The following is an 18,580-nucleotide window of genomic DNA, read 5'->3' as shown; positions in this document are numbered from 1 at the left end:
CTAGCTACTTGTTCCAGCCATCCATCACTCTAAAAACACTTGCCTTTCCCCCTCATATTAAATGTATACCCTTTAATATTTGGAGACAAGAGAATGCAGATACTGGAATACAGAATTATTCAGCAGGTACAGATCCTGACCCAAAATGTCAACTATCCACTTTGCTTCATACATACTGCGTGACCACAGAGTTTCTCCAGCGCTTTGTAACCCATTACTATCTGGCATTTCCCGTCTGGTGATGAACACTGACCATTTACCTTATGCCTCTTAACATTACATACACTTCAGCATTTACAAGCTCTGATACTTGCCAAAGGGGGTATTACTAAGTACTGACCATGCAGGGTGCCAAACTTTTGCTTTGGGCCCTTTTCCTTTTTTGTTATTTTGAAACTGTGGAAGATGAAAATAAAAAGTAATCTTGATTAAAATATTAAAAGAAATGTGTCATCTTTAACTTTATGCCTTCTGGAAATCAGGTAATCTTTTACTTAGCTATTCACAGTAACAGGAATTTTGAACAGGGTGCCCAAACTTTTGCATGCCACTGTAGATAATTTCCTCAGAAGCGGTTTGCTATTGCCTTCTGGGCAGTGCCTTTACAAGACAGGTTACCCAGCCGTTATCAATACTCTTCAGAGATTACCTGCTTGTTGTCAGTGGTTGCATAACCAGGACGTGACATGTACCAACTGCTCATATGGCCATACACCACCTGCTCTCATAGGTTCACATGGCGTTGATAAAGGGGGGTGGGAGGCTAAGCAAATGCTAAACCTTTCTCCCAGGGTAACCCGCAGGCTATCCACACAATTATTAGATTACTGGTGATAAATGGGGAAAGAAAGTGAAAAGAAATGCTCTTGTTCACCATTTGCTGAGAGTAAGTACAGTCGGCCCTCCTTATCCACGGAGGATTGGTGAATGGTTTCTCTCCCCCCCCCCCCCCCCCCTCCAAAAGACAGAAGATGATTATTGTTCCATAATGGAGAAGATTTGTACCATACACATTTAACTTTAGGAATTTTTCTGCTGCTCTAAGGACTTGTAGCATATGGGTCAAAATTGGACCGTAATAAAAATCACATTTTTTTGGTAGACATACCTATAAGCAGAAAGTCCTTCAACCTTATTGGTAGGACATATCTAATAACAATTGCTTTCTACAGTAGAAAATTCAACAGCATCACCATCTGGGGGAAAAAACATTTCTCCAAGTCTCAGTCCTGTGTGGCTAGCCTCTTACCCTTAGATCTGATCCTATTGTCATCAGGAACATCTTTCTTATCTGTCCGATCCTGTTAGGATTCTGTAGATTCCTGCCATCCCAGGAATCAGTCTGGCAAGTCTTCAATGAATGCTCACAGCAAGAACATATTTCCAATGAACTAAGTTGCACACATTGTTCAAGGTGTGGTGCCTCTAAGGGTGTGTACATCTGCAATAAGACAAACCTGCTCCTATACTCAAATCTTCTATGAAGACCTGCATACATCTTTTTAATTATCTGCTATACCTGTATACAGCTAGCCCTCCTTATCCGCTGGTTCCGCATGCGCAGATTCAACTAACCATGGATCGGGAAAACCCGGAAGTTTCTCTTCAGCATTTGTTGTTTGAGCATGTACAGATTTTTTTTGTCATCATTCCCTAAACAATATAGTATAACAACTATTTACATAGCAGTTACATTGTATTAGGTATTATAAGTAATCTAGAGATGATTTAAAGTATACGGGAGGATGTGCATAGGTTACCGCGAATCAGGAATCAAACAAAAAAAAAACCAGAAGTTCTCTAAGTCGGAACAGGTACATCCGGTATTATTTAGCGTCAGTTAGTCAAACGTTTGTCTTAGCATATATTCTACCTTTCTATGCATATAGAACACTTAAGAAATGCATGCATTTCAATAATTAAACCACTGCGTTGTTTAGTAATAATTGTAGCTTTCATTGGGGCAGGGCCTTCACATGCTCCATTATTCTCACTTCATCCCGACTGTACCTTAATGCTTTTCCAATGACTGATGGCGTTTCACCTCTTTCCGATCGCTTTATTATTTCCACTTTATTTTCAATCATGATCGTTTTCCGGAACAGAAACACTGCGGGTGGTGGGTCCCGGGCTCCGCCGGGTCCTAAAGTCCACCACACTGAGACAGGTTAAATAAGCTCCAGTGCTCCGCCAGGTCCTAAAGTCCACTGACTTGAGCATCCATGTTTTTTGGTATCCACTGGGGGTTCCCGGAACCAATCCTCCGTTGATAAGGAGAGCCGACTGTACTTACTCTCAGCAAATGGTGAACAAGAGCATTTCTTTTCACTTTCTTTTCCCCATTTATCACCAGTAATCTAATAATTGCGTGGATAGCCTGCGGGTCACCCTGGGGGAAAGGTTTAGCACTTGCTTAGCCTCCCACCCCCCCCTTTATCAACGCCAAGTGAACCTATGAGAGCAGGTGGTGTATGGCCATATGAACAGTTGGTACATGTCACGTCCTGGTTATGCAACCACTGACAACAAGCAGGTAATCTCTGAAGAGTATTGATAACGGCTGGGTAACCTGTCTTGTAAAGACACTGCCCAGAAGGCAATAGCAAACCACTTCTGAGGAAAGATCTACAGTGGCATGCAGAAGTTTGGGCACCCCTGTTCAAAATTCCTGTTACTGTGAATAGCTATGTAAAAGATTACCTGATTTCCAAAAGGCATAAAGTTAAAGATGACACATTTCTTTTAATATTTTAATCAAGATTACTTTTTATTTTCATCTTCCACAGTTTCAAAATAACAAAAAAGGAAAAGGGCCCAAAGCAAAAGTTTGGCACCCTGCATGGTCAGTACTTAGTAATACCCCCTTTGGCAAATCAGGGATTCCAAATTCAATAGAGCTACAATCTATTTCTTTTCCACCTCAGAAAACTTATCCAACTTTTATCAAAAAACTTAAGAGCATAAATTACATCCATTCTTTTTGGTCAGTATTATTACAAAAGGATAGGCAAGTGATCATACATTTAAGCCAACTAATAATTAATTGGGTGACAGTGATGGGTAAAGAAAAATCATAAATATTAGTGAAAGGCCAGGCCTTCATGTGAGGCATAGAAAATAAAAATGGGAAAGCAGGCTGCCGAGATACTGTGGATGAGTGAATTTGAACTTGCCAGGTGAACACTAGATTGTTGATTGTCAACAGCCTAGTCTGGGCATCATGCAATGGAAAGGAAGAACTAGTATTCGTTTTGTGCATGGCCCTTTCGGTAACTATTTACATGATTGAATTTTTTTTAAATTGAGATGATCTGAAGCAAGAAACTCAGCAATTGGGGTACAGGATCTGAACAAAGCTAGTTACTAAGATACAAAGCATGAATTGGCTACAAAAGATGTGAACTGAATGGATTGATGTGCAGTTTATGTAAAGAACATTCATTATAACAATTATTCATTCCTGCCTTGCACAAAACAATTAGGAAAAAGTACTTAAACTTGGCATTTTATTAGAAATAGTATTAGATCAAAGACACATTTTTAAAAAAATGCTAGGAAAAGTAGCAAGCCTAAGAATTGGAAAGTGCTTACAATTCACCAGAGGACAAAAACATTGTGGGGGGTGTGGTGGAGGGGCAGCATCCAAAGAGCAAGCTTGAAGGGAACAGATGTAAATGGATCACGAGCAATAAGAACTATTTTTGAAGTGGTGGGTATACAGAACAAGTTGCCAGAGAAAGTGGAACAGGTGCGTATAATGACTTTTGGACAGGAAGGCACCATGGTTGGCATGGACAAGTGCCTATTTTTCCTGCAGTACTAAAGGAAGGCAATTAGTATTAGTAAGTAAATAGAAACACAAAAAATTAATGGGGCAAATGACTGACAAATCCTGAGGTCTTGATGGTTTACACTCCAGAGTATAAAAAGAATCCCTAGAAAAGGTGAATGCATTAATTTCTGAAAGGGAAATCATACTCAAATATACTGGAGTTGTATTTTTGAAGCTACTAGTAAAACAGATGTGGGTAACTAAATGACATGCAGTTTTTGAACTTTCAGAAGATTTATGATGACACCCCACAAAACAGATGGCTATACAATATTAAAGTAAAAGAGATGGGGTAATATACAAGTAATTGATTAAGAGTGTTATCTACGAGTTGACGCAAAGAGGTTTCAAAGATTTAGACCAGTTGGAAAAGTAAGTTGGCAAATGTATGGCAGACAAAGTTTTATTAGATAAATAGATTATCTAGTTTATTACCTGAACTATAATAGTCTGGGAGAAGACAGATATACAAGACCTGGGTGACCTTACAAAACTTCTGGTTCTTTCCAAGTCAGGCTACCGTCCTTACATTCTTGAATATTTATGATTTTAAAAACGTTCTAAAATAATAATTAAATTACTAATTTTATAGTTAAAGATTTTAAAGCTATTGAAAATTTTAAAACTCTTAATAGCAACTAGAAAATAGCTAGATATATTGCCCCACTGCAATGAAATTAAATGCACCATTACTAAGATCCGCAATGAAATAAAAAGTTGTTTATAATGAACTCACCTAAGTTGTGGCGTTTAGACTTCGCGTGCTCGTGTATGTGTTTCTTGGTGAAACAGCCGAAGAAGACACAATATAGACAGGAATGGAGCCGGTTGAGGTGAGCGCCACACATGTGACAAATGCAAGATTTTGCCTGTTAAAAAAAAAATACACGTTAGAAGAAATGGCACTCGAACAATTCACAAATACATGGCACTATTTCACACAAAAAATCTATAATCATTCACTTGTATCAGAGTCACTTATTTGAAACCGGTAGTGAAGTAAAATGGCAATCTGCATCCAAAGATTTTATTTTCCTCCTCAAACTATTAAGGTTGGAAAAGCTCTAAGATACAACTAATGCTTTATTTTAGATGACTAAATCTGGAAAACAAAGTGCATGTTAACCACTTGGCAGAACCGACATCGTGTCTCACATGGTACCTTTGCCAAAGAGCTTCCATAAACTGTAGATTATATTCCATCAGCTCCCCTTACCATTAAATTGATCATTTTTAAACCCAAGCTTCTAGTGTAACATTAACAGAACACTGAATAGCATAAGACAACCATTCAGCCCCTACAGTTTGCTTCATCATTCAACAGGATCTTGGCCAAGTTAGCATTCAAATTCATTTTTCTTCCTCCCCAACCCCGTAACATTCAATCCAGTCACCTCAGCCCACACAGCTCTGCGAGTGGGCTCTAAAAGACTCAGTAAATAGAGAGAGTCAAATGGTTCACAGTACTTGAGATGTGATCTCACCTGGTGCCTTGGAAGTTGCAGTATTACTTCGACCTTATACTCCAACTGACGATTTTGACAATCCACCCCATATGGATCAATGTTCTAGCACTTTCCCTTGCTACATCCATCCCCTGTGTGCCAGCCTTGTGTTACATGCAGAAGAACATGCAAATCTTTCAGCTTCATACAGTATTTTGCATGTTTATAAAATAGATCAATTTCAGTATTAGCCTCGTTCTATTTCCCTACGTTTTATTTAATTTGCCAACTTGTCTATCAAATTTCTCCACCACTAAATTGCTTGAATCTTCAACTTGCTTTTGCTCTTACTGTATGTAATTTGGCTACTTTAAAGTCCTTTACCTGCCCTTTACACACATTCTTCATTGCAGTTTCCATAACATTTTTGACCAATCAGGGTTGATAGCTCTGAGCTAAACTCCCAAATCTGGAGGACTGGTGGACCTTAACCGGAGGACCTTTGACCTGTTTGGCATAGGTGACCCTAGCAAGAGCCAAAGCACAAAGCTGACTCCAGCCAACTTAGCTCTCCAGGTGATTGAGGTGCACAAGCCTCCAACCCTATGACAAGGCTGTGGTCCACTTGGAGGTTCCAAGTTATTGACAGTATATTAAGTGCAGCTGCAGTCCTAGTACTTAACCACCAGATTGCTAACCTGAAACCTCTCTCATTTCTCCAGCACTCCAGCAGAGTCTGCAAAAACATGGCAGAGAAACACAGCCTACATATAAATAACTGCAGGGAAATGGTTGGAAAAAAATAAAAGCTAAATTTTATTTTCTTTTATATTTTAGTTCAAGGCAAATAGAAGGTATAAATATACCTCAGAACATCCTTATATTACCAGATTTGAACATTCTTAAAATGCCAGACATCTGGGAGTAGACAAGGTAAGCAAATGAAGTTGTTTTCAGCTGTTGCCTGGGCTGCAACCTTCACTCACACTCCAATAGAATGGTGTAAACATGAAGAATTTAACATGCCATATCTGAAGACATTTTCTCTTTAGATAGCTATTACCTCTCATTAAAGCATCTTTACCCAAATAAAAAGATGCTGCTGTGATAGCCTGCAGGATCCAGACTACGCTCATCTTTATTGCACATACCCACATTCTTTGTACAGTGTAGTAAATAATCTACATTTTGTCTGCCTAAATGAGCAAAGATCATCATATCGAATCTGCTCCTTCTACCTACCAGTGGCAGTCTGGGAAGACTAATCTCGTGGTTGTATACTGCATACATACTTCTCAAAATAAATATTATCACTTTGCAGAAATCTGTAATGCAAGATTTTTTGAAAAATGAGATGCATTTCTACAATGTTTTCCTGGCCTCCGGGCAGTCTGAACTAAACAAGACTAGTCACTGCAGGAAGCTGCCAATCTGTGCATAGCAAATTCCCAATTTAAATATTTTTAGTTAGGTGTAAATGAAAAATCCTTGCTCTTTGTAGGATCCAGATTTTAAAGCACTTTACAACATTATTGGAACACCTTCATATGACTGACTGCAATGACTAAAGAGCTCTGATCAGCCTACAGTGTTATTGTTTTCCCTCCACAGGGGCTGTCCAACCTGTAGAATGTTTCCAGCATTTTGTTTTTATTGAGACAAATAAGTCTTTAGAGGGACTCCTATCTGAAGGGCAAAGCTACAGATTCAAGTCTAATACTTTACGATACAATAATACGTTTTTCCTTGAAGGCTTGTATCATTAAACCTGTCCAATCCTTGTTTAACTTGGTTTTCCCCTGTGTTCTGGCCAACATTTCACCCTTAAGCAAATCATTATCAATTGTTTGATTGAAAGTAAACCAGATATCAAAACTACATATACAAGTCACTTTCTAAAACCAAAAATAAATTATGGAAATCTGCTTTTCAAGAAGCATTTGTGAAGAGAGATACTTTTCCCATTCTGAAATGTTACCAGGTATCTCTTTGCAGGAATACTCCTCGTCAAGCTGTTCTTCTAGTACTTCTGCTATGAAGCAATTTAAAATCAGCAGATACTGTACATGTGTACTGTACAATTTCTGACAATTGATGGAGAGAAACATAACATTTCAGGTCAATGACAATTTTTCCTGTTCCAATTACAAATTTATAGCACAAAATGCAAGGTGATGCCAACGGTAGGGGAATAAAAATGAATTCCAAGAAAAACAATTAAATTAGAAGGAATGATTATTCGGACCAAAATGCACCTTTAAAGATCATGTACCAAAAACTGGCATTGTAATTGCAGATTTACAGATGCTGACTGAGAAATAAGGGTTATAATCTGAAACTATTGAAATCTGAAATTAATGAAATAAATGTTATCCATAGGCTACTGTGTACAAATCAAGATGCAGTACATAACAGCTTCAGCTCCAGCTGTGGGTAGCACTCCCACTTAAATTGTGAGGTTTTGGATCTGTGACTCACTAAAGACTCAAGTACGTAATCCAGACAGACACCAAGTACTACCATTTTCTTTATTTCATAAATTCAAAAACTTACTTTGTTGCTTGCAATGTCAATAGTTCTGAAATGGTGAAATTATATAAATTTAAGTCTTTCTTCCCCTAGCTGGATTAATGATGAATATCCCCAATACTCTAAGGTACTTGCAGACGTCAGTCTATCCAGAAATACAGCTTAGGCTACAAGTTTTTAGCCAGTCTGGAGTGTGTGGCAGAAGTGACCACACCCTCTGCTCCTCCATCAGCTCTAGGCCTTCAAAACATTTAAGAGTTCACACAAAAAAAAAACACTAGCTACCTCCTTAAAAGAGACATCCATGTTGTCATTACTTTTATGCTGCTGGCTTTTAGGGCAGCAATGATGGTCTTCTATCTGTCTGTCCAAACGATCGCACACAGATACAGAAGGGTTCTTCATTGCTGTTTCTGTAACATTTTTCTTAAAATAACCCAGTAAGGATTGTTAATCCCGAGCTGAACTCCCAAACCTGGAGGATCGGTGAAACTTACATGGCCCTCTACCTTGTGACCTGCTTGGCATGGATGACCTTAGCAGGAGCCAAAAGCACAAGGCCTTGACTCCAGCCAACATTGCTCTCCAGGTCATTGAGGCACACAAGCCACCAAACCCTATGACAAGGCTGTGATTTTCTTGGAGGCATGAGATCACTAGGCATTACACAAGTTGGACATTTTACCATAGGTAATCAAGTGGAACTTCTCAAAGACTGGAATACTGGCCCAGGAAATAAAAATAATAAACTAAACTTCTGCTCCAAGTACTAAGTGGGTGCATCTTCAAAGTTCAAAAGTCAGAGTTTGGTAAACCTGGGAATTGTAACAGGATAATCTCATTTTAAACTCTGCTAATACACTCCATCAAGACTTCTGCTGTCTTTAACATGCTCACTATTAACACTGTAGGGAAAACTCAACAACAGGAGATCTTCCATCCACTGCCACTGTTCCTTTACTCTGCACTGCTCACTCCTACCCAGATCTACAAACCTGAATGTCCAGCTAGGCCCATTGTCTCAGCATGTTCCTGCCCCACTGAACCTGTGTTCTCATACCTTTACTACATTCTACAACCACCCCCCCCAGTTCAGTTCCTTTCCATCTATATCCATTGCACTACACTGAAGACTGCATACACACACTGACCTCGTTAATTTAATAACTATGCCTCCAACTTCCACTCTGCTTTTAAAATTCACTTAGTCCGCTTCTGACACATCTCTCCCCCTTCTCAAACTGTCTCCTGACCTCATTTAAAAATCTATCCAATCCTATGGCTATCCTGACAACCTCTTCCCACCCTGTCTACCAAAAAAAGAGCTATTCCCATTTCTCAGTTTCTTCAGCTCTACCACATCTGTTCCCAGGAAGAGGCTCTTCTTTCTAGTTCAGTGACATCTTCCTCCTTCAAAGAGCGGGGTTTCCCTTTCTCCACTATTGATGCTGCCCTGACCTGCATCGCTTCCATTTCCTGGACATCCACCCTCACTCCCACTGCCTTAACAGAGTGTTCCTCTTGTTCTCACCTACCATCCCATCAGCCCCCCCACATCCAAGATATTCTCTGCAACTCACACCAACACCAATGGGATCCTACCACCAAACTTATCTTTACCTCCCTTTCACCCTCTGCTTTCCACAGGGATCACACTCTCCATGATTTCCTTGTCCATTTGTCCCTTCCTACTAATCACTCTCCTGGCACTTAACCCTGCAACCGGCTGAAGTGTGTACCTGCCCATTCACCTTCAATCAGGACCCCAGACAGAGCTTCCAGGTGAGGCAACACTTCTCCTGCAATTCTGCTGGGGTCATCTGTTGTATCCTGTGGTCTCGATGCAGCCTTCTCTACACTGGGGGGACCCGTTGTAATTTGGGAACTGCTTCATTGAGCACCTTCATTCCATCTTCCAAAAGCGGAACTTCCCGGTGTCACGACATTTTAATCTCCATTCTGCCATGTAGGTCCATGGCCATCTCTTGTGCCACAAAAAGGCCACCTCAAAGGTGGAGGAGCAACACCTTATATTCTGTCTGGATAGCCTCCAACCTGATGACATGAATATCAATTTCTTCTTCTGGTCAAAAAAATTTCCTTCCCCCTCCTCTCTTCTATTCCCCACGACCACTTCTCACATGCCTATCACCTTCTGGTGCCCTCCTTCTTCCCTTTTTCCTATGGTTCACTCTCCTCTCAGATTCCTTTGTCTCTAGACTTTTACTTTTTCTACCCACCTGGCTTCACCCATCACCTTGTAGCTATCCTTCTTCCCCTCCCATCTTTTATTCCAGCATCTTCTCCCTTACTTCCCAGTCCTGAAAGGTCTTGGCCCAAAATGTCAACTATTTATTCATTTCCATAGATGCTGCTCGACTTGCTGAGTTCCTTTAACATTTTGTGGATGTTGCTTTGGATTTCTGGCATCTGCAGAATTTGTTTATAAGGAAACCCAATACAGTTTTTGTTAATTAGGCAGCTAGGGGAAAAAACACACACACCCAGAGGCCCCTGCCTCCTTCCACCAATTCAACTGTGTACTTAATTTGCTATCTGAATCTCATGTCTTCTAATCTTTAAATGTTGTCAATGTCCTTTCTGAAGTCCATGAAGACAATGTCCACTGCCTTGTGCTCATCAATCCTATGGAACACCCCTTAAACTCAAATCAAATTGAGGGTCACTGTCTCCCATGATAAGGTCATGCTGATTATTCCAAATCTGTCCTTGCTCTTCCAAATGGAAATAAACCCTGTCCATCAGAATCTCTTCCAACAAGTTTCCCCATCACTGATGTCAGGTTCACTAACCTACAGATGGTCAATTTATCTTTGCCATCCTTAAATAAATGAACTTCGGAATAATACCCATGCCAGTTTTCTGTTACCTCATCTGTGGCTAAGGAGGATACAAAAAAATCTCTTCTAGGGCCTCAGCAATCTACTCCCTTCCTTCCCAATACATCCAAGAATACATCTGCCCAGGCCTCAAGGATTTATCCACCTTTATGCATTTCAAGACCGCCAACACCACCTCTGTATTGTCGTTATACAGGATAACTACTTCTCTTTCATCAACTTACAAGCTTCCATATCTTTCAAGATTAAAAAAGTATTCTAAGTAGTGTTCATTTAAGATCTTTCCATTCTTTTACTCCAAATAGATTACCACACAGCTCCTTTAGGAGATGTAAATGTATCTTAGTTATCTTTTTATCTTAATATACTTCTAAAATCATTTAAGAATCTTCTTTACATTATCTGCCACATATATCATGGTCCCTTTTTACTCTACATTCTGTATGCTCATCAGTGGACTTGCTCAATCTTAGCTGCCCATGGCAAGCCTCCTTATTTCTGACTTGACCCTGAAACTCCCTCAAAGAGTTCTCCAACCCTGCCAGTCTTGTTTTTCACTAACAGAAACATGCTGGCCCTGCATTTCAGTTTGAAGAGATTCCCACTTGCCAGTTATCCCATTATCTGCTAACACCCTCTTCAACCAATTTTTGCAAGTTCTGTCTAATGCCTGCAAAAATGCCAACTTGAAGACCAGTCCACAAATCCCAAAGTGCCCCCCTACAGGCACATCAACCACATGTACCATTTCCATACATGTTTAAAAGAAATTATCATCTTCAACCAAATTCTCAAAAAGTCAAGAGGAAAATGCTTGCACCTCAGCCTGGAGACAAGGGGTATTTTCGATGCCAAAGACTGCCAGACAAATGTACCATCCCATCATTCCCAGTAGTGCAGCCACTTTTGTGGCCTAGGCAAAGACAACCTCACCATACTTAATACTGTGCTGTATAACATAACCAATGAATGCTCGAGTAACTCTAACATAGTTTTAAAATAAGTCAGACATAGACGTTGAACACATTACATTCAACAATTCGGAAACCATTTTGAATAGTTATTGACTAATGACATAAATTAATATTAAGATGCTACAGGTGAGCAAGTGTTGAGTTTGGTCGAAGATTAAGTGCTGATCTTGGTCCCAAACACCTCTTTCCATTCCAATTTTTGGATATCTTGGGTTCTATGCTCCAACTCACCCTCTATTTGCCAGTCCCCTTTTGTCAAATGAAAAGATGAAATGTGCAATATAGCAATTTGTCATTTTGTTCAGAAATCCACAGCTGATTTTCAAATGCCAGAAGTACATTACAAGCATACAGAGAACAGTCACATTTGGGCTCTTACCAACTACACAGTTTATGACATCAGAAATTTGATGGCATAAATTCCACGTGACGGTATCAAATAACCAGCTCGAGAAAATTTTGATGGAATTGGGGTCCCAATGTACAGAGGACTTCAGAATGAGACAGTTGATCAGTTCACCCATTCAACATACAATAGTACATCACAATACAAGCCTAGCCTTGTGCTGATGAATTAACGTCTATCTAAATCTTTGCTTCTCCATTTTCCTTTCAATGTACCTACCCAAGAGGTCTCTTAAAGACCACAAGACAGAAGCACAGGATTAGGCTATTCAGCCCATTGATCTGCTCCACCATTCCATTATGGCCAATTAGCCCTTTTAACCCTATTCTCATGCCTTCATCCCATAACCTTTAATGCCCTGACTAGTAGTCAAGAACCTATTAACCTCTACTTTAAATATACCTAATGACTTGGCCTCCGCAGTCATTCACTACCCTTGGGCTAAAGAAATTTCTCATCCATTCTAAGTGGACTTCCTTCTAACCCAAAGCTGTGGACATGGGTCCTTGACTTTCCCACTATTGAAAACTGCCTCTTCACATTCACCCTTTCTTGGCCAGGGATTCTTAAGCTGGAGTCCCTAAGCCCCTTGCTTCAAGGGGTCAAGATGTCTACTGTCAAGATGAAACCACACTCAGGTTGGAGGAACAACACCTTGTATACCGTCTGGGTAGCCTCCAACCTGATGGCATGAACATTGACTTTTCTAACTTCCATTAATGGCCCTCCTCCCCTTCTTACCCCATCCCTGATATATTTAGTTTTTCCCCCCCTCCCCTTTTTTTCCCTCTCTGCCCATCACTCTGCCTGCTCTCCATCTCCCTCTGGTGCTCCCCTCCCCCCTTCTTTCTCCCTGGGCCTCCCGTCCCATGATCCTTTCCCTTCTCCAGCTCTGTATCCCTTTTGCCAATCACCTTTCCAGCTCTTAGCTTCACCCCCACCCTCTCCAGTCTTCTCCTATCATTTCGGATTTCCCCCTCCCCCTTTCAAATCTCTTACTATCTTTCCTTTCAGTTAGTCCTGACGAAGGGTCTCAGCCCAAAACGTCAACAGTGCTTCTTCCTATAGACGCTGCCTGGCCAGCTGCGTTCCACCAGCATTTTGTGTGTGTTGCTTGAATTTCCAGCATCTGCAGATTTCCTCATGTCGTCCCTACAAAATTTGACAGGTTTCATTGAGATTTCCCCTCCCTCATCCTAACTCCAACATGTACAGACCCATAGCCATCAAATGCTCATGTGTTAACCTTTACATTCCCAAAATCATTCTCCAATGCCAGTTAAGGGACCCAAAACTGCTCACAATATTCCAAATGCTATCTGACCAATGCCTTAGAAAGCTTCAGCATTACATCCTCGTTTTTACATTCTAATCCTCTCAAAATGAACGGCAACGTTACATGTCTTCCTTACCACCAACTCAATCTGCAAGTTAACCGAGTCCCTTTGCACCTCTAATTTCCGAATTTTCTTCCCATTTAGAAAGTAGTCTACACCTATTCCTTCTAGCGAAGTGTGTGACTGTTTCCTTGTCCCCAATTACCTCTTCAGCATCATATTCCAGCAGTCCGATATTCACTCTCACCTCTTATTCTTCATATATCCGGAAAAGCTTGGATTATTGGCTAGCTTACCTTCATATTTCTTCTTTAGTCACCTTATGGCTTTTTAGTTGCCCTTTGAGTTTTTTTTTTAAAAAAGCTTCCCAATCCTCCAACTTCCACAAATTTTTGCTATACTGTATTCTATTGTTTTTATGCTGTCTTTGACTTCCCTTGTCACCTGCCCTTTTGAATACTTCACCTTTGGGATTATCTATTTGTGCCTTCTGAAATGCCCCCAGAAACTCCAGCCATTGCTGTTCTGCCATAATCCCTGCTGGTGTTCCCTTTTAAGCAACTTTGGCAAGCTCCCCTCTCATGCTTCTGTAATTCTTTTTACTCCACTGTAATACTAATACATCTGACTTCAGCTTCTCCCTCAAATTGTAGGGTGAATTCCATCATATTATGATCACTGCCTCCTCAGGGGTTCCTTTACCCAAGCTCCCAAATCAAACCTGGTTCATTACACAATACCCAATCCAGAAATGCCTTTCTTCAAGTAGGCGTAACCATAAGCAGCTCTAAAAAGCCATCTCATAGGCATTCTACAAGTTCCTTCTTTGGATCACCCAGCACCATCCCGATTTTCCCAGTCTACTGATATCCACATACTGAAATCCCCAATGACTACCGTAATATTGCCCTTTTTACATGCCATTTTTTATCTCCCACTGTAATCTGCATCCCACATCCTAGCCATTGTTCAGAGACCTGTATACAACATCAGGGTCTTTTTACCCATGCAGTTCCTTAACTTGACCCACAAGGATTCTACATTTTTCAATCTATGTCACCTCTTTTTAAAGATTTGATTTCTTTTTTTTTTAAACCAGAGCTCCCTCTGCCTACCCTTTCAATACAAAGTGTATCATTGGATGTTAAGCTTGATGCACTTGATGCAGATGTAGTTATCAGAGACTGGAGGTCTTCTAGAGTTCTCACATCTCACACAAAGAGCATACCACTGATCCTGTATCCATTCTCACTACACTCACTAATAGACAAGGAACAAACAAAGAAAACTTCCTCAAAACTTACCGAACCAAAGCTTGACCATCCTAACACTGTCCATCTCTGCAATGGTCATCCTACTTACACGTCGCATCTTTTTATTATCCTTTGTTGATTGCTTTATAGATTAGGATTGCTTCCTGTTGAAAAGTCCCGAAACACCCCGAGCCCTTTTTAAACCTCACAGTGCCTCAGCCAAACAAGTGACTGCTCATGATGATTGCAACCCACCCCTGAAGTACCTGCCTTTAACTCCACCTCTGCAGCACATTCCATATATTTATCATGTTTGAAAAAACCTTTGACATCCCAAAACTTCATCTTAAAATTATGCCCCTCCCCCTCATATTAGCCAGAAAGTCTCTGGCAATCCACCATCTTTGCCTCTCATCTTGTACACCTCTATGAAGTCAACTCTCATCCTCCTTTGCTCCAGAGAATTGCCCTAGTTTGCGCAACCTGCCCTCATAAGACACGCTCTCTAATTCAAGGAGCATCCTGGTAAATCTCCCTGCATCCTTTAAAGCTTCCACATCCTTCCTATATTGAGATGAACTGAACACAACATTAAGTGTGGTATAGAATTACAACAATACCTCACAGCTCTTGAACTCAGTCACTCAACTAACAAAGGCCAACACTCCATACACCTTCCTAACAACCCAATCAACTTACACAGCAACTTTGATGGATCTATAGATTATGAACCCCCAAGATCCTCTATTCCTGTATGGCAATAATTTTACCATTAACCTTGTACTCTACCTTCAAGTTCAACCTTCCAAAGTGCATCATTTCACACTTTTGCAGATTGAACTCTGCCACTTGTCAGCCTAGCTCATCACCTTATCAATGTTCTGTAACCTTCTACACTATCCATAACACCAACCTTCATGTCATCTGCAAACTTACTAACCTACTCTTCTGCTTCTCCATGATATTTTTTTAAAAATCTGAGCAGAAGTCACAGAACAGAACCGACTGAAACACCATGGTCACCACCTTCCAAACAGAATACACTCCTACTACCATCCTCTGCTTTCTGTGAGCAAGCTAATTCTGAATCCACGCAGCCAAATTTCTCTGGATCTCATGCCCACTGACTTTATGGATAACCCTACCATGGGGAACCTTGCTGAACATGTTACTAAAATCCATATACATCTTAGTCCAGATTTCCAACCTGAGAGAAGACATTGTTCAAATAGTTCAAGGAAGCGTGAGCCAGCTGTTCCAAAACAGTAGCTGTGCACTTTGAAAACCGATCAGATCACATGGTTCAGATTATGAATGGAGATCACCAATATCTAGAATAGAAATTATTACTTGGATGAGACCAACTTTAGTGGGATAAAAAGAGTTCTAGTCAGAATTAAGGGAGCAAATTTCAATGGGCAAAATGGGAATGGAATAATGAGTAATCTTTATGTTTCAGGCACTGGATAGGTGAATGTCCACAAGAGGCAAAGCTGAAACATCCTTTGTAACAAACAAGAAGAAAAAGATAAAGTCAATAAAAACAATGGATGCCAAACAAACAAGTTGAAAATAGGAAACAGTTGACAAAAGGAGGAACAGAAGTATGTATGGCTCCATTTCCAAATCCACTAATGTCAAAGTTTGCAAGAGCAATATATACCAAAGGCGATAAATTGCAAAGCAGTAAAGACCGACAAAATGGGCAGATACATGGAAGGAGAAATTTAACACAGGAAAAAGTGAAGAACACTTTAGCAAAAATAATATAGGAGAGTGATTAAATGTACAACCCTTAAGATTAGGCGAGAACAAGAGAATCTGGAGTACAGAGCAAAATGATCAAAAGTGGCAGGATACATGTTAAGAGAGTGGATAGCAAATAACATTTATGGATGGAACCATAGAACATAAAAAAACAAGTTATTTGCACCTATGAATAACACTGATTATGGAGCCACAAGCTGGAATATTACATACAAACCCAGACATTAAGTGCACAATCATCCCAGACAGAAGGCAAGTGAGATTTATTGGTATAGACCCAGTTTGAAGATCAGAATCAGGTTTAATATAACTGGTATATGCCTTGAAATTTGTTAACTTTGTTACAGTACAATACAATAGATGATTTTTTAATAATACACACACACACACACACACACACACACACACACACACACACACACACACACACACACACACACACACACACACACACACACACACACACACACACACACACACACACACACACACACACACACACACACACACACACACACACACACACACACACACACACACACACACACACACACACACACACACACACACACTCTCATTCATGGATTCAATGAACATATAGGAATCGGATGGCAGAAGGGAAGACGCTGTTCCTGAATCGCTGAGTGTGTGCTTTCTTCTTGATGGTAACAATGAGAAGAGCGCACATACTGGGTGGTGGGAGTCCTTAATGATGGACACTGCCTTTCTGAGGCACCGCTCCTTGAAGATGTCTCAGATACTACGGAGGCTAGTACCCACGATGGAGCCAATTAATTTTACAATCTGTTGCTTCTTACAAACTGTGCAGTTGCCACATCCCCAAACCAGACAATGATGCAGACAGTCAGTATGCTCTCCACAGTATATCTGTAATTTGAGTGTTTTAGGTGACAAACCAAATCTCAAGCTCCCAATGAAGCATAACCACCATGTTCCCTGCATTAAAACTGCATTGATATACTGGACCAAGTTCATTCCTCAAGATTTTGACACCTATGAACATGAAATTGTTCACTCTCTCCAATTCTGAACCTCTGAGGATTGGTTTATGTTCCCTCATCTTACCCTTTCTGAAGACCGCAATCAGCTCTTTGGTCTTACTGACATTGAGTGCAAGGTTGTCACTACGACACCACTCAACTAGCTGGTATATCTCATTCCTGTACACCCTCATCTCCATCTGAGATTCTGCCAACAAGGGTTGTCACTAAATGTGTCAATGGCATTTGAGCTGTGCCTAGCCACACAGTCAAGGGTGTAGAGTCAGCAGTGGGCTAAGCACACATGCTGAGGTACGCCAGTGTTGACCATCAGCGAGCAGATGTTATTAACCAATTCGCAGAGATTGTGGTCTTCCAGTTAGGAAGTGAGGATCCAGTTACGGAGGGAACCTAAGCTTGGTAGCTTTTCAATCAGAACTGTAAGAATGATGTTGTCAAATCGCTGAGCTATAGTCAGTAAACAGCATCCTGACACAGGTATTTGTATTGTTCAGGTGATCCAAGGCAATGTGGAGCCATTGAGATTATCTACTGTTGGCTTATTTTGGCAATAGGCAAATTGCAGTGGGTCCAGAAGGAACAAAGGCAAGAGTTTATTCTGGCCATGACCAATGACTCACAGCATTTCATTACTGTAGAGGTGCTACGGGATGATAGTCATTAAGGCAGTTCACATTGCTCTTCTTGGGCAATGGTATAATTGTTGCCCTTTTGAAACAGGTGGGAACTTTGACCGTAGCAGTGAAAGATTGAAAATTTTGAACACATTAGGCCAGTTAGTTGGCACAAATTTCCAGAGCCTTAACCAGGTACTCCATCAGGGCCCGTCACCTTGCAAGGGTACACCCTCCTGAAAGATAGCCTGATGTTAGCCTCCGAGACAGAGATCACAAGGTGCAGCAGGGATCCTCACAGCTGAACTTTTACTCTCCCTTTCAAAAGGGGAGATAAAAAGCATTGAGCTTGTCTGGTTGTCTGCCATTCATGATGTTGGGCTTTGTAGGAAGAAATTGACTGTAAACCCTGCCGGAGCTGACATGCATCCAATGTTGGCTCTAATCTCACTCAGAATGGTTTCTTAGCTCTTGAAATAGCACTGTGCAAGTCATTCCTGGCTTCCTTGTATAGACTCATGTTATTAAACTTAAATGCCA

The 18,580-nt window shown here is 40.6% G+C and overlaps 1 protein-coding gene across 4 annotated transcripts in view; it reads right to left on the bottom strand.

Annotated features, from left to right (window-relative positions):
* Positions 1 to 18,580, bottom strand: part of usp22 (ubiquitin specific peptidase 22) — a 218,655-nt gene that overhangs the window by 126,478 nt on the left and 73,597 nt on the right. For 3 of the 4 annotated variants that reach the window (XM_073061028.1, XM_073061027.1, XM_073061030.1), the window contains exon 2: positions 4,569 to 4,701. In XM_073061028.1, the coding sequence (XP_072917129.1) occupies positions 4,569 to 4,701 (133 nt within the window). Of the gene's footprint in view, positions 1 to 4,568; positions 4,702 to 5,316; positions 5,417 to 18,580 lie in introns of those variants that run through there. The other variant, XM_073061029.1, reaches the window with a different exon arrangement.

This window comes from Hemitrygon akajei, chromosome 11 (genome assembly GCF_048418815.1).
Source record: "Hemitrygon akajei chromosome 11, sHemAka1.3, whole genome shotgun sequence".
NCBI lineage: Eukaryota > Metazoa > Chordata > Chondrichthyes > Myliobatiformes > Dasyatidae > Hemitrygon > Hemitrygon akajei.
Note: the sequence above shows the minus strand (reverse complement) of the source record. Positions and strands in the feature narration are given on the sequence as shown.